Source organism: Asterias amurensis, chromosome 20 (assembly GCF_032118995.1).
Source record: "Asterias amurensis chromosome 20, ASM3211899v1".
NCBI classification, from domain to species: Eukaryota; Metazoa; Echinodermata; class Asteroidea; order Forcipulatida; family Asteriidae; genus Asterias; species Asterias amurensis.
The window spans coordinates 2,264,447-2,285,322 of NC_092667.1; the positions used below are offsets into that span (position 1 = coordinate 2,264,447).

At 38.8% G+C, this 20,876-nt stretch overlaps 1 protein-coding gene across 1 annotated transcript in view; it reads left to right on the top strand.

Annotated features, from left to right (window-relative positions):
- LOC139952681 (uncharacterized) overlaps positions 1 to 20,876 on the top strand; it is a 127,058-nt gene that overhangs the window by 78,776 nt on the left and 27,406 nt on the right. Inside the window, exons 41-58 of the mRNA XM_071951883.1 lie at positions 834 to 1,010; positions 2,220 to 2,522; positions 3,616 to 3,951; positions 4,411 to 4,716; positions 5,459 to 5,755; positions 7,881 to 8,168; positions 9,547 to 9,831; positions 11,242 to 11,841; positions 12,516 to 12,536; positions 13,479 to 13,645; positions 14,781 to 14,882; positions 15,473 to 15,605; positions 16,518 to 16,751; positions 17,807 to 17,941; positions 18,778 to 18,822; positions 19,027 to 19,187; positions 19,825 to 19,911; positions 20,405 to 20,537. Of these exons, the coding sequence (XP_071807984.1) occupies positions 834 to 1,010; positions 2,220 to 2,522; positions 3,616 to 3,951; positions 4,411 to 4,716; positions 5,459 to 5,755; positions 7,881 to 8,168; positions 9,547 to 9,831; positions 11,242 to 11,841; positions 12,516 to 12,536; positions 13,479 to 13,645; positions 14,781 to 14,882; positions 15,473 to 15,605; positions 16,518 to 16,751; positions 17,807 to 17,941; positions 18,778 to 18,822; positions 19,027 to 19,187; positions 19,825 to 19,911; positions 20,405 to 20,537 (3,810 nt within the window). The remainder of the gene's footprint in view (positions 1 to 833; positions 1,011 to 2,219; positions 2,523 to 3,615; positions 3,952 to 4,410; positions 4,717 to 5,458; positions 5,756 to 7,880; positions 8,169 to 9,546; positions 9,832 to 11,241; positions 11,842 to 12,515; positions 12,537 to 13,478; positions 13,646 to 14,780; positions 14,883 to 15,472; positions 15,606 to 16,517; positions 16,752 to 17,806; positions 17,942 to 18,777; positions 18,823 to 19,026; positions 19,188 to 19,824; positions 19,912 to 20,404; positions 20,538 to 20,876) is intronic.

Genomic DNA, 20,876 nt, shown 5'->3' on the forward strand with positions numbered 1-20,876 from the left:
GTATATTTGGTTTGCGGTAACACCATGTGTGTATCTACTTGCCAGGTAGAGTTGCAACTCTACCTGGCAAGTAGATACACACATGGTGTTACCGCAAACTCTACCTGGCAAGTAGATACACTCATGGTGTTACCGCAAACCAAATATACATTGATACCTCACCATGCAATGCCTCAAATCCTATATCAGTGGTCTAGTTGGTAAGACACTGCTCTACATGCCAAGTCGTGGGTTCGAATCCTACCCGAGTTATACAATGTATGCCTGTGAGTTTTTCACAGAGCTCGGAAAAGTATTGGTGATGAGTAAAACCAAAATATAGTATTCTTTGTCCCCTATGCGAATTTCAATCTATTTAAACATTCAACCTGTTAGTAAAATATGTAACAAGATAAAGTGAGTAACTAAAAAATTTGTAATGCAATTCGATCTAAAGTACAAAAATATTGTATAATATTTAACAGACGGTTAGTTGTTAGTTGTATCATGATGCAACTTGCTCTCTAATCCTACCCTTTCATGTCTCCCTGCATTTTTGTCGAACAATACATTTACCACTTTAATGGTCCAGTTACCCATCCTTTCATTCTAAACATCCTTTGTCCTCGCCACTTCACTCATATTGGTTCATAGCCACCAATATTGTCTCTGAAATAGAAACTTTGATTGGCTGTTATTTTCCCGCTTCTTTCTGGATCCTTTCCTTAATCCGTTTCCCCCTCTCTTTTTCTATTAATGGATATGCATTTGTTTGTACTTGTTTTATGCCTCTGAAGAAGGTCCGGATTGGATCGAAAGCTAAGGCCATCTACCCGTTTCATTATATTTAACAGACGGTGACAAACAAGGGAGTGATAATAACGCTGAATTGAAGAGTGCATCTATCGATGGTGGTGAGACGACTAAAGCAGAGATTACAGGCTTAGTACCAGGGCAGTGTTATGAATTCAACATTGTTACGATTAGTGGGGAAGAAGGAAGTGAACCCGTAACCATCAGAGGCACAACAAGTAAGTACAGATTCTAGCTAAGCCGATATCTTGAAGGTTGTTGACTTTGACATTATATGATACTATATACGTATAGTAATTAAAGTCACCTGGAAGTGGTATTTTTTCAAAATAAAGCTTTTGTCACTAATATATGTGTTTTGATGAGTGGAATGTGAATAAACAGTTAACTAAGGTTTTAAAAAATCAGTTCTTATGTTATTTACAAATTTAACAGTAGACCCTGACCCGAGAGGGCGCTGTTCGTGACGTAAATCGAGGCAGACTTTGCCTGTAATGGGTAGAGTAAACACAATTGCAAAGTAAATGTACAGACCAAGTCGTGAGTTTGTATGTTTAAAAAAAAAATGTTTTTGTTTTTCCGGCAATGCCGACCAGGTGTATTGCTGCTGAATGCAGAAAAACACATTTTGAAATGTACCAACTCACGATTTGGACGTACATGTACTTTGCACGTGTGTTTACTATACGCATTGCAGGCAAAGTCTGCCTCGATTGACGTCACAAAAGGGGTAGGCGGAGTCAGCCCCCCAAACAACTTTATATATTTTTTAAACATATAAATCGTGACAAACAATTACTAAAAAAATTGTTTTATTGTTCGTAAGCATATACTCTTATGTTTGAAAGAAGAAAACAATTCTATTTCCAGGTGACTTTAATGGTTTTAAGGCACTGGACAACTTTGATAATTGTCAAAGACCAGAATTCTCACTTTGTGATGATCCCAACATATGCACAGCATAACAAATCTGTTAAAATATTTACTCAATTGGTCATCAAGTTTGCAAGAGAATAATGAAAGAAAAAAACACTTGTTGCATTAATTTGTGTGCTTTCAGATGCCTAATAAAAGGCTTAAGGCCTGAAGTATTTTAACAGATTTCAAGCAAGTTGGATGACCAATTGAGCTCAAATTTTCACATGTTCGTTATTTTATGCACATGTTGAGATACACCAACTGTAAAGGCTAGTCTTTGACAATTACCATTAGTGTCCACTGCCTTTAATATAAACAAAACTTTTGGAGCTTTTTGTATTGTACTGTCACAAATTTGAAAACTTCATACTCTGGTCTGACCGCTCTGCATGGTCATCACCCCACACTAGTGGATATCGGCAGGTTGTACACGAGGATGGTGAAGACATTTCTTATTTGCTCTACTAGTATAACGCTCAATTATTTTGATTTCCCTTCAACTCGGTTAGTCCCAGGAAAGGTCATCGACCCACAAATCATGACAGCACCTGACTCCATAACCATCACATGGTCCCCACCAGAGGGGACACAAACTGGTTACAAGGTGGCTTGTACACCCCTCTCAGCAGAGATGGAAGAGCCCTCTGTAGATACAAGCAGTGGTTTTATTAAGACGACGGATTCAAGCTGTAGGGAGGTCATGGCGGAGGGGCTGGAACCCGATACTGAATATAAGATTGAGATTTGGGCTCTAAACGGCGATATGGAAGGGGAGAAGTTAACAGAGATGGCTAAAACAATGACTACAGATAGTGAGTTAAATTGGCGCCATTTAACACAACTGCAGTGATCCGCACTTGTCCCTTGTCTTGTTGATTGAAAGTTTTTGTGATTTTATGTGTTGCTTGAAATGCATACATACTCTACGCTCATTGTGAAGTGACTTTGTTTCAACAAAGTGCTTCACATGTTTTTTCTTTCCCTTTTGTAACACAAAACACAATGTCCACAGATTGACCTTAAACTTACACCATTTGAAGATAATAATAGTAGAAAGCTTACTTCAAAACATTAGCTGCTGAGGTGCTGTAGTTTTTTGAGAAATGAGTGAAAAAATGTCATGAAAATACATTTTTACATGCTAAAGTAATTTTTGCCTCATAATCACTGAGACGAAAATTATTTTCATGACATTGGTTTACTCATTTCTCAAAAACTACAGCACCTCAGCAAGTAATATTTTCAGAGAAGCCTTCTACTATCATTATCTTCAAACTGTGTAAGTTTAATGTCAATCTGTGGACAGTGTGTTTTTTTTCGTACAAAAAAGTACATAGACCCTGTACATGAGCCGGTCTTAAAAGAGTAAATCATCAGAATGGATAAGAAAATGGTAGCACTTACATTGTAAAGTCAAGCTGCGCTCAAAGTCAAGCTGCACTCAAAGTCAAGCTGCACTCAGGTGTACTAGTGACGTTACGCTGTGGAACAATTGGCAGTCTTGTTGTTGTGTCAGAGTCACTGGAGTCTGTATTTAAGATGTCCAGCGGTTCGTCTTCATTTCCCGCACAACAAGTGAACTCTTTGGTTTCAAGTCACGTACTCTTCTGTTTTAACTCACTTGCAATCGTCTGATATTATTGATGTATCAATGTATGTGAATGTCACCAAATTGTAAACCACACTATATTTGTGCAAAAAACAGTATATTTTCATGCTGTGACTTACACATTGACTCCAGAAAAGTGTAAAAAAGGTTTTGTTTCTTGATGAACTTTGTAAAAACATTAAGTATTCAAATAGCAATGCACCTTGCAGCACATCTTCTTGCCGTGTTCAACACTTCTTACTATTTCTTTTTCTGTAGTTGCTTTTCTGAACTTATCTACAAACCGTTTTTCTCAGAACCAATCCCAGTACAGGAGGCGACAGTAGAAGCTAAAGATAGCTCACTGACTATCAACTGGTCAACACCAGAGGGCGCTATACACACTGCATACAAGATTACATGCAGGCAGAAAGAGACGTCCGAGGAAGAAGCAGAACTTAGATTTGTAAACAGTCAAAAGACCATGGTAACGTTTTCTGGTTTGACCCCGGAAACTGAATATGAAATAGAGATTTATGCAGTGAATGGTCAAGCAGAGAGTACAGGGTTGATGAAATCTGTATCCACTACTGCAGTGACCGAGGTGACTGATGGGGAGGAGGTTTTGAAGCCTGAACCAGTAGAACCGGAATGTGAGTGGTGTGAGAATGCTACACAACACAACCTAAATATTACTGATACTATTTTTCTCCATTTTCTCCTGAAAACGAGCAGAGTATACTGTTCGAAATGTCGAGACCGACCAAACTGGCTCTTTTCAGAGCCAACCCTCCCTCAAATGAGATTTATTACATGGTTATACTCGCAAGTTTACTATTTATTTATAGTTTATTCTTATTCTTCACATCATGCTTCAAATATTGCTGATATAGTTTTGACTTGGACTAATTCATCTCTCATAATTTGAATTATATCAGATTCCTCTCATACTTTCACAATTAAATTAATCAGAAGGAGGATTGTTGACCTCTTGTGGTAGAGCATGATTTCTAATTTTTTCAGCTGTACTAATCCCTTAAACTTCTTGCTAACCTACTGACGATACTTGATGGAACATGATGATACAATGTGGTTACTAATTTACCCTTTAGCTCCCAGCCCAGTCATTGACGCTTCAGCTGAAAGTTCACAGGACTCCATCCTCATATCTTGGAAGATTCCGGAAGGGTCTGTGACTGGCTTTAAGGTCGTCTGCAAGCATTCAGAGACAGACCTAACCCTTATGAAGATACTGGACGCGACTAAGACTAAGGCGACGTTCACAGGGTTGAATGAAGACACGGAGTACGCACTAGAGGTGTGTGCAGTCAACGGCACTGTGGAAAGCGAAGCTGTCGTCTTAGTTTCCAGGACCTTGAAAACTGAAGAGAAGAACGACAAAACGGAAGAAATCACAAGTGAGTTTGTGCAAGGAGGAGATGTCGTCGTAGACTGAGGAGTAGAAACAATGGTCGAGATCGGATGAGATATTTAAATCTAAACACTAATCAGAATAAAAGAAAGACACTTAACAAGTCAGTCAATCACAACTTTGTCTGAGAGCAAATGCATGTCTTTATGGACCATTGCCTACAAGCTCTGCTGCCAAAGTGGATCCCTCTGCACTGTCATATTTATTTTTATCTCGATATAACTTTACGGATTGTATTCTTTAAACCGATCGCTCTTTAGTGATAATGTCTTTTATTTTTATAACCTTAAACCATGACAAATCAAACCATCTTACTTTCAAAAACAAATTAATCATTTCATTAATGACAATTCAATTCATTGTTCTATCTCTCTATTTTATGAAATCAATTCTTCTTCTTCCATATAAATACTGACTCGATGATATGAGCAAAAAAATGTACTGAGTAAGCGTGCATGCGTTGGCTCACAAATGACGACACATGAAGGCATTCATTTACAGTGAAATGAAAAAGGAAAGGGAAGAAACAAAAACAAAAACATGGGTGTAGTTACATCAGCTGGTTAACCCTCAGAGCTGCCATATTTGCCCATAGTGCATTGTTTGAAAAACTAAAAAACTAATCAATTTGTTATTCAAAAGCAGAATGAAAACTACATTTCCTATGAGTTTTTCTCTGACTTTCTTTTCTTGATTTGCTTTTGAAACTATTGCCTACGTTTGGATAGAGCCCAATCCAGTGTTAGAAGCCGCTGTCAACGAGACGACAGACTCTAGTATTAGGGTCTCATGGTCGAAGCCTGACGGTCCACTAACAGGCTTCTGTGTACACTGCAAGAAGACGCAGTCTGACTACGTAGAATCTAGAATACTACATCACGATAAAACAAACATCAGAGTGTCTGGCTTACTGGAGGGAACCGACTACATCATTGAGATTGTTGCTGTGAATAAGAGCGTAGAAAGTGACGTTGTAGCGTTGTCTGCAACCACACTCTCTGCGTCTCTACCGATACCGGATGATAGTGAGTCGTGGAAAACTACACTGCACTGTTTGCTGTGATCAAATACCATTCATTCATTTATATTAACAGCTTTTCCAACATAGCACCAGGACTCTGGAATTCACTTCCTGAAGGCCTCGGACAAAATAAAGCCTGGTTCATACTTCTTGCGAATGTGAAGCAATTTTTGACTTCACAGGTTTTTTTTTTGCTGCAAATGTTTGAACTCAGTTTAACTGCAAATTATTTGGTGCGAATTTGTGTCGTCAAAATTTGTATGGCATTCGCATTTCAATGTAGGAAGTATGAACCAGGCTTTATGCACAACATCACCCTCTTTCAGCAGAAACTTAAAACACACTTGTTCATGCTTGCTTTCCCTAAAGTTTGACAATACTTTAACTTAACTTCTACTAGATCGTTACCTTTGAATGGTTTGCAGGAAAGGACGCCTTACAAAATTTCTCTTGAAGACATTCAAAGCATACTGATTGAAATGTTGAGTTACAAAATAGTACTCTTATAAGAATCTAATCTTTCATACTAACTCTTATAACGTAATACAATACTTTTCGTAGCTTATTGTCTGAATGACAGTATAGAAATTGGAAAACGCAAACATCTACTATTTATTTAACAACGTCAAGAATAAGGATAAAGAATATGATGTCGTGACTAATCAGTTTGTTTTATTTTCAGCCACTGCAATTATTTATGATATTTTTGTAAAGGATGCAGTGAGTTTTGTTGTGCACGGATTCTATTCACACACAAAAAGGTTTCTTTTCATGATGAATTGTGTAAAAATATAGTTGAAAATTATTGTTGATATTTGAAAACGATTGTTGATTTTGTTCATGATTTTATTTGTGATTTTGACAGGAACATATAAGTACGACAAATTATGCACTTTTTGTACTGAGTGGCTTTCCACAGTGAATATCTTTATCTAACTCCTAACCACTGCCTATACCATGATTGTTAAATCACACCTTGTCTTAATCCTTCTACTCATACACACTCAATTGTTAAAGGATTTGGGTACTTTTTGTAGCACAAAACACAATGTCCACAAATTTGCATCAAACTTACACCATTTGAAGATAATGATAGTAGAAAGCGTACCTTAAAATATTAGTTGCTGAGGTGCTGTAGTTTTTGAGAAATGAGTAAAAACAATGTCATGAAAATACATTTTTAAATGCTGAAATAATTTTTGTCTCATGATCACTGAGACGAAAATTATTACAGCACCTCAGCAACTAAAATTTTTAGGGAAGCTGTCTACCATCATTATCTTCAATATAAACCACAAGGGAAACTGACTGGGTAAATTTGTAAATGATTTTTGGGGTTGAACAAAGAATTGACTAGAGTGGGATTCGAACCAACGACCTCCGGATTAACGTGCCGGCGCTCTACCAAGATATTGACAAAATAGGGACACCGCCAATATAGGGCTAGATAGCTCAGTTGGTAGAGCGCCGGCACGTTAATCCGGAGGTCGTTGGTTCGAATCCCATACTAGTCAATTCTTTGTTCAACCCCAAAAATCATTATCTTCAAACGGTGTAAGTTTAGTGTAAATCTGTGGACATTGTGTTTTTTTGTCCTACAAAAAGTACATACACCCTTTAAAGGCACAGGGCACCTTTGCTTTTTCTCAAAGACCAGTTTTCTCACTTGGTGTATCCCAACATTATGCATAAAATAACAAGTCTGTGGAAATTTTGACTCAATTGGTCATTGATATATGCCTAAAATGGCTTCAGACCTGAACTCTTTTAATATTTGAGTGAGAAATTACCTCTTTTTCAAAAACTACGATACTTCAGAGGGAGTCGTTTCTCGCAATGTTTTTAGACTCTCAACATCTCTCCATTGCTCGTTACCAAGTAAGTCTTTATGCCAACGGCTGTTTTTGAGTAATTACCAATAGTGTCCAGCCGTCGATTTCACCAAACTCTTCCTAACTTAGGATTAATCTTAGGACTTTGGATGAGTCCCAGCCCTGAGTTGTAGCATGCAGACCTTAAGATTGATCCTAAGTTAGGACGAGTTACTCGTCCTAACTCGAGATAGGATTAATCCTAGCGTTTCGTGAAATCGGCTGCAGGGCCTTCAACATATCAATCTTCATTTTCAGAGCCACAATGTGTGATAAATAGCAAGATTGAACCCTTAGAGAAAGCGTTAACGTTATCATGGGAGAAGCCCAAGGATGGTCCCGTGACTGGCTACTCAATCTCCCTAGACAATCCCCTCCAATCCAATCCAGAGATTAGAATCTTAAGCCATGATAAGATTAGCGTCACTTTCAGTAATCTGGAGGATGATTCTGTCTACGTCGCCAAGATTCTTACTCTCAGTGGAAATGAGGAAAGTGAAGAAGTTGTCGTGGAGGGAAGAACGCTTCAAGCATTGCAGCAAGAAAGTGAGTCAAAGTCTGCTGGCAATGCCAACAAAACCAGCCCAACTCTCTCGTAACAAGTCACTCGTGTTTTTTATATTACACACGGTTATTTTCACCAATTGTACAGATATGTGAAACAACTCTGTCTTATTATGTGGAAGTGCCGTGGCCGAGTGGTTAAAAGCATCGAACTCAAACTCTGGTGTTTCTGATCAGCAGAGTGGGGGTTCGAATCCCCAGCCTTGACACTTGTTTCCTTGAGCAAGAAACTTAACCATTGCTTCGTCCTTCGGATGGGATGAAAGCCGTTGGTCCCATGTGTTGTGTAACGCATGTAAAATAACCCAGTGCACTTTTTGAAAAGAGAAGGGGTTCGCCCGGTGTTCCTGGCTGTGGCTGCTAAATGCGCCGTGGCACCTTGTAAGGTGCTAAATAGTTGGGTCTCAAAATTTATCACTGCAATTGCCTATCTTTCTGAAAGTTTGTATATACTCAGCGCCTTGAGTACCTTGTTTGGTAGACACGTGCGCTATATAAGAATTTGATACTATTACTATTGTTATTATTATTATGTCTTTGACTGGACCAACTGTTGTAGGAGCTAAATATCTTTTATTAATGCTCATTATGTAACTTGGCTGTCTCTCTTGACTCCACTGCTCGTCCTCGGCTCTCTTTTTGTTTATGCTTCTAGCTGGTCCTAATTTTGTCATTATTTCTTAAGACACTTAACCAACTGCTTCGTCCTTCAGATGGGACGTAAAGCGCTTGGTCCAGTGTGTTGTGTTACGCATGTAAAAGAACTCAGTGCGCTTATTGTGAAGAGATGGGGTTCGCCCCGGTGTTCCTGGTGTGATTGGCTGCATATTGCGCCACAGCACCTTGTAAACCAGTACATGGTTCTATGTATTAAAAGGTGTAGGTCTCATACATATAATTGTTTAGCAGCATCTTGCCATACACAGCACCTTGTAAACCATGCTATGTAAAAGGAAGTAGGTCTCATATTTCAAACGCAGTCCCACATACCTTGCAGGAAATACTGACTGTTGAAGCACCTTGAGCGTCACTGAGTGACGGATATGGGTGCTTAAAAAGAAGCCACTATTACTATTATTATATAGATAGTTCCCACATGACGTAAATCCGCCATCTTCACGGGCAATTTGGAACACATACATTGTGTAGCCATGTGTTTTGCGTGGGAACGGCGTGCAGCATGCGCAGACCTCACAAAACTTGTTGCCTGATTGGTTAGTAAACAGCGTGGTTGCGTTAATAAACTGAGCGCTTCACGCGCATGCAAGCTTAAATGCAATTTGCCCGTAAAGATGGCGTCTATTGCAACTTGTCTATTGACGTACTGTACACTGAGCAGTAGTTTTGATTACAATTCTAGAACCACAACCACAGCCGGCGGTTGATGCTAGCTGTCAGCCATCTTCAGACACGATGAAAGTGACATGGACGAAACCCGAAGGACCAGTGACCGGTTATAAGGTCACGTTATCTCCACAAGATCACGACGAAGACGTAGAAATCCGAATCCTGGACGCTGATAAGATGTCGGTAGAGTTTGGCTCGTTGAGAGCGGGGACTATGTACATAGCCAAGATTCTAACCCTAGACTCGCAAACTGAGAGTCAAGTAGTGCAGATTGAGGGAGAGACAACAGATGTACAGAGTGAGTGGTTGGAGAGACGGTGCTGTGAGCTGAGTGACTAAGCCTAATTTCAGACTGCTGTTAAACAAAACATTGTTTTTAGATTGATTAGAAGTGTGTTCTAACCTATGTCTTGTTTTGATATTAAGCAACAAATATGTGAACATTTATATATCTTAAATGTGATTGTAAGTTTTACTGTACTAATTTGCACTTTTTATCAGCAGAGTTTTAGATTGATTAGAAGTGTGTATTAACCCATGTTTTATTTTGATACTAAGCAAAAATATGTGAACATTTATATGTCTTAAATGTGATTGTAAGTTTGACTACTAATTTGCACTTTTGTCCCATTTTTTCAGCAGAGTTTAAAGTGGGTAATATCCCATGTTTTATTTTGATACTAAGCAATATGTGACCATTAATATATCTTAAATGCGATTGTAAGTTTTACTACTAATTTGCACTTTTGTCCTTTTTTCAGCAGAGTTTAAAAATAGAAGTGTGTGTTAACCCATGTTTTATTTTGATACTAAGCAATATGTGACCATTTATATATCTTAAATGCGATTGTAAGTTTTGCTACTAATTTGCACTTTTGTCCTTTTTTCAGCAGAGTTTAAAAATAGAAGTGTGTGTTAACCCATGTTTTATTTTGATACTAAGCAATATGTGACCATTTATATATCTTAAATGCGATTGTAAGTTTTACTACTAATTTGCACTTTTGTCCTTTTTTCAGCAGAGTTTAAAATTAGAAGTGTGTGTTCACCCATGTTTTATGTTGATACTATTCAAAATGTGACCATTAATATATCTTAAATGCGATTGTAAGTTTTTTCCCAGCGGAGTTTTTTTTTATTTGTTTTTTAAAAAGTGAAAATGAAGTGGTTTTGTTTTAATACTTGTATTTGTTTATTCACAGCTTATTCACAGTTTAGCATCCACACGTCTTGTTATTGCTTTATTCACGTCAATGTTTTATCTTTTTATTAACACTTGAATTTCATTATTGCATGGCTATTAAAGTCACTGGACACTATTGGTAATTGTCAAAGACCAGTTTTCTCACTTGATGTACATGTATCCCAACCTATGCACAAAATAACAAATCTGTGAAAATTGGGTTTCAATTGGTCAACAAAGTCGCAATAGAATAATGAAAGAAAAAAACACCCTTGTTGCACAAATATGTGTGCTTTCAGGTGCCTAAAAAAGGCTTCAGGACGGGTCTTTTATTATTCGAGTGAGATGACCAATTGAGTCCAAGTTTACTCAGATTTTGTTTTGTTTATGCATACGTTGGGATACACCAAGTGAGAATACTGGTCTTTGACAATTACCAAAGGTGTCCAGTGCCTTTAAACTTTTTTGGATTTAACATCTTATTTGGAAACAGTTAATTCATCAGAGTAAACCAATTCTTTTCAGAGCCGCTGTCAGTGGTTGACCCAAAGACAGAGAGTACAACGGACACGGTCACCGTCCATTGGACATTCCCAGATGGTCAGTATACAGGCTTCCGCGTTGTATGCATACAGAAAGAGGAAGAATCTGTATCAGAAGCAGCTAAGCCGGCCGAGGATGAAAACCCAACTAAGGATGAAAACCCAACTAAGGATGAAAACCCAACTAAGGATGAAAACCCGACTAAGGATGAAAACTCAACTAAGGATGAAAACCCAACTAAGGGTGAAAACCCAACTAAGGATGAAAACCCGACTAAGGATGAAAACCTGACTAAGGATGAAAACTCAACCAATAACAATCAAGACCAGGGAGAAAGTAACAACAAGAAATCAGATCCTGGTAACCATGGCGATGAGACAGCAGAAACTAACAAACAGTCACCTACTGATGAGCAAAAAGATGCACCCCAAGAGGGCAGCAAACACATCATTGAAGAGAAGAAAGTCGCCGTGAGTGAAGTGGAGTTTACAGGGCTACTACAAAAGACCACGTACTGCTTTGAGATTTACACTACATGTGGTGAAATGGAGAGTGAAGTTGCTACAGTCGAAGAAACAACAAGTATGTATCCTGGACTCATGAATCAAAAAGATTTTTAAAAGTGGTTGGGAAAGTCCACTAGTTTCAGGCCTTACAGAAATGCGTTCAGAAATTTCTTAGTAAATATTAAATATTAACACTAGGGATAACTACATGTAAAAGAAGTAAATTCCATCATTTCAAGTATCCACTCAAGAAACTTCCATCCTAAATTAATTTTTTTATTTAGTCAGCAGTACCTCTCACACCTGATGAAGATAAATATATTCGCCTTTAAGGAAAGTACAAGTTTTGTATTACTCAAAACAAATATTAACTTTAAAACTGACTTGGTAACGAGCATTGGAGTGCTGTCAATAGTATAAAACATTGTGAGAAACGGCTCCCTCTGATCATTTTCTTGCAACTTCGATGACCAATTTAGCTCAAATTTTCACAGGCTTGTTATTTTATGCTTATGTTGGGATACACCAAGTGAGAAGACTGGTCTTTGACAAATACCAAACGTGTACCTTCCCTTTACTTTTTGCACAAGTTTTTAATGAGGTTAGTTCTCCTATGAAGTTTCTTTACACACAACAAAACAAAATATTGAAAAGAAAAGATCAAAACATAAGTAGTAAATGTCTTTCCATTTTTTAAATTTCTATTTTTCCGTCTATGCTCATAACTTGTTAATCTTATTTTAATTTCAGAAAAAGATGTGTTACCAACTCGTAAGTATTTGTTAAATTTTTACCTTCAACATCAAATGTCCAATTAGGATAATATAATATATTTTTAGGGTTTTTTAAAGGCAGTGGACACTATTGGTAATTACTCAAAATAATTATTAGTACAAAACCTTATACTTGGTAACGAGTAATGGGGAGAAGTTGGTAGTATAAAACATTGTGAGAAACGGCTCCCTCTAAGTGGAGTAGTTTTCGAGAACGAAGTAATTTTTTATGAATTTGATCTTGAGACCTCAAGTTTAGAACTTGAGGTCTCGAAATCAACCATCTAAACGCACACAATTTCGTGTGACAAGGGTGTTTTTTCTGTCATTATTATCTTGCAACTTCGACGACCAATTGAGCTCAAATTTTCACAGGTTTGTTATTTCATGCATATGTTGAGATACACCAAGTGAGAAGACTGGTCTTTGACAATTACCAATAGTGTCCACTGCCTTTAAAGAGACTGATATATCAATATGCACTGTTGTAAGTGATTATTAAGGGATTAGAAAAAGTGGCGACCTTGCAAGGTTTTAAACAGCCGTTCAAGAACGAGTCACTACTCTTTTATTTTTTCCATATGCAAATGCCCTTTTGTTCAAAAGCCCAACAAAAATGAAACAATGTAAAGACTATGTTTCTTTAGCGAATTTTCAACTTGTTTGTAAAGAATTCTGTTTAGTGCACGTTGTTTTGTTTATTAAGCGCATACAAACGGATTATGCCCTGGTACTAATAGCTATATATTGCGTTCCACGTAAGTAATTTGGCGTAAATGAGCTTGCATACATAACATGCAAAGCCGGCTATGTCTTTATCAGCTGTTTAACGCCCCCATGTAACATGCTCTCTACCAATAGGAATAGCGGAACTGTCTAGAGTATTTATGAATTACAGATAAAAACAAACTAAAAAATGAATGATTGGTTAACATTGCAGAAGGTGAATGGAGAGTTTGGATCACAACTGATGAGGATTCTAAACCAGCAAACAATAGCAAAGTTCATCTCGTTGTGTATGGAGACAAAGGAAAAACAGATTCTATTGTTCTTGACAAGGAGGACCAAGATAACTTCTATCAACCTGGTAACACTGACCAATTTGATGTAAGTCGTGGTGCTGTATTGAACTTTAATTTTTTTAAATTTTTTTATGCAAGTCGCCAGACACACAAGGCCTGAAGGCCACTTCAAGGTGTGGGCTACAATTGTTTGTCCAGAGGCCGTTGCCACCTACTCCTAGAGCCTACAGTCCATGATGTAGGCTTGGGTATCATCAGTCCAAAGCCTGGCCGGTAGAGCAGAAAGCACTACCTCCCCAATTTTACGTAGCAAGTGTCACGATCGGGATTTGAACCCACACTCTGCTGATCAAACACCAGAGCTTGAATCCGGTGCTCTTAACCGCCCGGCCATGACACACTCGGCCATGACGGTGTTGTTTGTATAACATAAAGGTATAGGGTGTCATGGCTGAGTGGTTATAAGAGCATCGAATTCAAGTTCTGGTGGTTAAATCATCGGAGTGTGGGTTCGAATCCCGGTCGTGACACTTGTGTCCTTGAGCAAGATACTTTACCATAATTGCTTCTCTTCACCCAGGGGTATAAATGGGTACCTGCGAGGGTAGAGGTTGATTTTGTGTATTAAAAAAGCCACTAGCGCCATTCGGCAGCTCAGGGCTGTTTACTCCCCAGGGAGATGAGAAAGATTATAAAGTTAAGGAGAATGGACGAGAAAGTGTAGATTCGTGAATAGAATGTACGAGCTGAAGGCGAGTACATTGTATTCACGAATCTACACTTTAGAGTCTATTCTCTGACTTAAACTATTTCCCCCATTGGTTATCACAGTTTCAATGGATTGGATTTCTCAATAGTAACAACACTAGTTAGTCTATCTAATTTCGTATACGTTGTCAAACGACGGTTGGTCAAATTTTATGATTATTTTACAAAATATATAGGCATATTTTAGTGCTTGCAACATAATCAAGTTCAACGCCAGTTTGCTCAGCTAACAATAAATTGTGTTACTAAAGTGATTGTTCTTAGCTGGAAAATGTTATTGTAAATTGAATGATATATTTTCGGCTATGTTTTGTTGCACTTCTGGTAATCTGCTGCTGTTGTACTGGTAAGTTGCTTCTTGTAATGTAACGACTGACGGACCCTGTTGGTGAGACTGAAGACATGAACTCTAAATGTAAATGATCTGTATTTAATTGTTGTTGGTGATTTAGGTTTCTGTTGGTGAGATTGGAGAGATCTACAAGATTCGGATTGGTCAGGATGATGAAGACGACAACCAAACCAACCAATGGGAAGGCTGGCATCTCAAACAGGTCGGTAGTCCTGACAATCAATGATGAATTTTTGTCACAAATTCGCAACAAATAATTCAGAAGAGAAGAGATGTGCTCAACTTTTGCGAAACATTCGCAGCTAAAACAGACCTGCCACTTCATTGCTTCTCATTCGCAAAAAAGCAGTGTTGGAAACGGCGGCTATCGCTATGGCTAGACCATGTGCTGATCCAGCCGTAGCTGTAGCCGAAGTTCCCGTTTCGGACATGGCCTAAGAGTCGTTGTACCATAGTGTTATGTATAAGAACTAGAGGGCGCACTGGTGATGCTTCTTGCACAAACGCTACCGGACCGCACAGAGACACGCTCTCGCCATTCTGTACGCGCGTTGAATGGTGAAACACATGTTTGAGTTTGTGCTTAATGAACACTACGCGATGCTGTTTTTTCAACTTACAAAATGGCCGCACAATCACACACTAAGCAATGCCTGTTTTGTCAACTTAGGAAATGGCCGCCTGCGCGCATGCCGGGTCGCGTATATAGGCCAGTGCGCCCTCTAGGTCTTATATATAACTCTATGGGTTGTACCATGTTATTCATGATGAGATGTTTTTAAATACAAACAGGTCAAGATGGTGGATCAGCATACAGAGGAAGAACTCGTCTTTGATTTTGATCGTTGGATGTCGAGACTTGACGATGATTTTGATATCGTACGTGAGCTGCCTGCAGTTAGAAAAGACAAAGAAATACTGCCAGGTAAAACATGAACACAGTAATGTTTATTTTTGTGATTTAAGGCACTGAACACCGTTGGTAATTGCCAAAGGCCAGTATTCTAACTTTGTGTACCCCAACATATGCGTACAATAATAAATCTGTGAGAATTTTGGACTCAATCGGTCATCGAAGTTGCAAGAGAATAATGAAATGAAAAAAAACTTAAGTTGCAATATTTGTGTGCTTTCAGATAAGAAAAAAAAGGCTTCAAGCCTGAAATATTTTAATCTTTGAGTGAGAAATTACCTCTTTCTCAAAAACTATGTTACTTCAAAGGGAGCCGTTTCTCACAATGTTTTAAGCCTTTTTGAGGTATGGCGGACACAATGCTACAACACTGTAAAGTTGTGGTAAATTTGTGCATATAGAAATAGAACGTATGTTATTCAAAGAAGTGCGCATTTTAGGCGACGCGGCGTTTACACGTAAACCTAATACCACGTCCGCCATACCTCAAAAAGGCTTATTGCTTGTTACCAACTAAGTTTTTATGCTAACAATTATTTTGAGTAATTATCAATGGTGTCTAGTAGGTTTAACCATTAGACATTGAAGATGAATTTGTTCTATATTTGAGTCATGGGTCAAACTTCTCGTAGGGTCAGTATACATGTACAACAGCCAGGCAATAAAGTATTAGTATGCTTTTTTATCATACATGTAGGTCCTTTTGGTTGGTAAGCAGTTTGCAACTGCTAACCACCGAACAAAGATATTGACAAAATAGGGACACCGCCAATATAGGGCTAGATAGCTGAGTTGGTAGAGCGCCGGCACGTGAATCCGGAGGTCGTTGGTTCGAATCCCACTCTAGTCAATTCTTTGTTCGACCCCCAAAACCTCATTCTTTTTTCTCTATTTTATTATTTATGTTATTTATTTTATCGACAGTCAATGTTTATCACGTATCTGTGTCTACTGGTGATCATTGGGCAGCCTACACCGACGCCAAGATGTGGGTTATCGTCCACGGAGAGAGAGGTGATACAGGCAAGAGGAGACTCTACCACTCACTCCACCAGCCGTGTAAATTCATAAAGGGGCAGGTGGATGAGTTCAAAGTAGAAGCGGTGTGCCTTGGCGATGTGTCGAGGGTGGAGATTGGGCATGATGAAATAGGCTATGGTGAGTTATGACTCAATATTCTGCTTTATAACACACCTCTTGCTAGTTCTGGGGTGTGTTCCACTTGTGCAAATGTATCGCAACTGTTCGCGCAAACGTCGTTTATCTTTGGAATGATTGTGTGCACTACTAGTGCCAATATGGCGGCGCCCTGAAATGAAGATGGCGACACCATCCCTATTTTTTTTTTTTACAATATCTTTGTTTTTGATGTAGTATGTCATGTATGTAGTACATCAACTAATTAACTTCGTTTTTTTAAATCTGCATTATCAACCACTAAAAATACACTGTAATTACACGCGTAAAGTTGCCAACGGTGGCGGAAGAAAACTCGCTTCACTGAAAATTGTTGGCGAACGTGCTTTAATGTTGGTAATGTTTGCGCGAGTGGAACGCACCCTTGGTTGGCTGAAACACTGTCACATGGGGTGAACTAATAATATAGTCTAGTGCATGAGATTTGCACCACCGTGAACTAGGCGCACGTCAAGACATCCCCGTGCATGTTTTGCGGGAAGTGGTTTCCTGGAGCAGGCAATAGACTTACAATTGTTGACTGGTTAAATCCGGGGAAACTAAATGCAGTCCTCTAATTGGTCAAATCGCTTCTGACTTAATTGCCCATGGATTAATGTTGAATTAAAACAGTTGAGTAACCCCTCAAAAGTTTCTTTTCTTACTTCCTATTTTAGACCAAGGTGTGTTATAAAACAATGGACTGGCATAATTCGGCCAATAGTGCTCGGGCCTGTTAGTGACCAGGGCCCAATTTCATGGCTCTGCTTACCGTAAGCACAGAATCGGCGCTTACGGAAGCAGGGAATTCTGTGCTTACGGCAAGTGTATTTCACGGGTTAGCGGCGAATTTTGGCTTCTGCGCGTGCATACTCCACGTTACTAGGCATTCTACGCTTACAAGGCTAGCTCAGAAATTTGGCCCTTGCACGTAAGCGGGGAATCGCGATCGTAAGCGCAGAATTCGGCGGTAAGCAGAGCCATGAAATTGGGCCCAGAAGGATTGCATGACATTTTTTTTCTTTTTCTTTATTTAGGTGCTGGTATATTCATCAACTCAGTGACTGTACGAGAGAATGAGGGAGCCGACCAGGAATATCTCTTTGCCTGTAATAGTTGGCTGGATGATCATATGGAAGACCGACAAACACAGAGACAGTTACAACTACTCGGTGAGTAAAGCCCCTTACACACGAGATCACTTTAGCAAGGGTCCCTTGCTACATTGTAGCCTGGTTGTAAAATTGTACAAAATTTTCCTCGTGTGAAAGGACATTGTTTCTACTGTCCAAGTTCTCTTGCAATATCTGGTCAAGCATTGCTACATTTTACAACCATGCTAAAATAAAGCAAGGGACCCCAGTTAAATTTCTGTCGTGTGAATAGCACTTCACTACTCTAGTTGTGTATTGACATTTAGTTTCCTGCCCAGTGGTCAGACTGCAGGACTTGCAATCACAAGGTTATGGGTTCGAATCCCACCAAGCTAACCTCTGATTTCACAATGACTAGAATAAGTATTGTTATCTATAGTTACTGAATCATGATTTGTGCAACTCATAATCGTAGACGTTAAACCAATGGTTCGTTTATATCCCCTCCTGGAGTCAGTTGTTGGGTTTGGTCTTTTAGGAACTGACTCTGCGGTAGTACAGTTAATTACGATCCTACAAGCCAAAGTAGTAGTCCCAGCCTATTTCTATAACAATCGTTCAGGTAATAGTTTATAAGCAGGACAGTTCTTTTCAGAAATAAGAAGTCTCCCGAATAATCTACTCTGCAGTAGTAGAATTAAGCAAGACAGTTCTCTAAGAACACACTCTACCTGGCAAGTACATTAGATACACACATGGTGTTACCGCAAACCAAATATATATAAATAGTGCTTATCATACTTTCGGAAAAATCAGATAATATTGAGCAACCATATATTTTGAAATCCTTGTGCACACAGAAAGAGACAAAAAAAATGAACTTGTTTGTATGTCTGTGATGTCTTTCATTATAGGAGTTCGTCCAGTGAAGTCAGAAGCAAAGGATGAGCCTTCAGAAGGTAAGTCAATCCTTAAAGTATGTGTTATTAACCTACATGTATGTATTTTACAGTTGTCACAACCTCAGTTCAACAGGTGAAGTCTTTTTGGAATATCCAAAGGACAAAATGCTGGCTACTCTTGGAAATCAAACTTTACAGTTTGTTATCAAGGTATAACAATCATCATTGTTAAATACTGTCATTGTTAATATTTCATTATAGAAAAACCAGATAGGAAGTGGACAGTGGCGATCAAGACCAGTGTAGAAGAGAATGCTGGTACCACAGCCTTAGTCCATCTTACAGTATTTGGTGAATCGGACAAATCACGTCATCCACTGGAAGGCAAGGCTTTGGAAACAGACACAGAGCAAGAATTTGAGGTAAAGTTCTAAATTGGTTTTGGTGATAATTCATTCCCCAGGGCTATTTTCTTTAATTTGTAAGCAAGTAGTTGTGCTTACTCTGGAAAATTCGCTTATAAAGCTTGTATTTTATACATATCTGAGAAGGTTTCACCGTATGTTCAAGAGATCTCGGCCCAATTTCATGGCTCTGCTTACCGTTGATCTCTTTGCTTACACTCATCATTCTCTGCTTACTTCCAAATTTCTGCGCTAACTGTGTCAGCAGAGAATGCCTAGTAAAATGGAGTACGCATGCGCACAAGCCAAAATTCCCTGCTAACCTGTGAAATACGCTTGATGTAACCACAGAATTCCCTGCTTACGCAAGCACCTATTCTTTGCTTTTGGTAAGCAGAGCCATAAAAATGGGCCCTGCAGTTGTGACAAGTTAGCATACCTTGTACTTCGCTTACGGTAATACATGTAAGTCATTATTTAAATAAAAAATTTAAAAAATGCTGCTAACTGGCACTCTGTAAGCATAAGATATCTGCTACAGGTTTATGAACTTGGTTCCCAATTTCTATATAGTGTTCCCAAATAACAAGATTGCATTTTAAAAACTGCTGACCTGAATATATTTATTAATGGATGTGGTTATGATTATTATCAGGTGGAGATTGATGACATCGGTGAGATTACTAAGATTCGACTTGAACATGATAACTCTGGTGACAGTCCAGCTTGGCACGTCCAACATGTAAGTTGTTTACTCAAAGTGGAATTTTCAGAGACCAGTATTCTCTCTCGGTTTATCCAAACATATGCATGAAATAACAAATCTGTGAAAATTTGGACTCAATCGGTAATCAAAGTTGCAAGAGAATAATGAAAGAAAAGACACCCTTGTTCCACAATTTTGTGTGCTTTCAGATGCCTAAAAAAGGCTTCAGGCCTGAAGTCTTTTATCAGATTCAAATATGTAAGTGAGAAATTACCTCTTTCTCAAAAACTATGTTACCTGGTTACTGCCGAGGGAGCCGATTCTCACAATGTTTTATACTATCAACAACTCTCCATTGCTCATTACCAAGTAAGTTTTTATGCTAACGATTATTTTAAGTAACTACCAATAGTGTCCAGTGCCTACTATGGTGCTATACATGTACTAAGATATCACATGCCAGGAAAACGTCAAACGTGGTGGCAGTATCAAAAGGTGTATTTGACCGATTGTTTTTCCTGCAATCTAGGTGAGGCTGACGAATCCAAACCGACCTGAGTTACTGTTCAGAGTGAATGCTTGGCTATCGTCTGAGGAGGGTTCCAACCCAGCTACGATGAGAGAGGTAGCTGCCATCAGACCAGGAGTAGAACCTCTCCCAGGTATGCAATGGTCATAATTAGCAATAATAATAATTATAGAGTAATGCGCACATATCCATCCTGATGGGTGTTCAAGGCGCAGCAAACCAAAAACAATCGAAAGAAAACAGACACGTCTAAATCAGTCCTAGAAAACGTATGACACAAAATAAGTTTTCAGGAGATATTTAACTTTGTGGTACAAAGACAAGATCTAAGATTAAGTGGTAGAGTTCCAGATGCATGGCGCAGCTGAAGGAAAAGACCTGTCAACCCAGGAGTGTCGATACTTTTTCAAGTCCTACCTGGGCGGACTAGTGCTTTAGTGGATCGTTATTAACTTCACTACTGCAGTGTGAA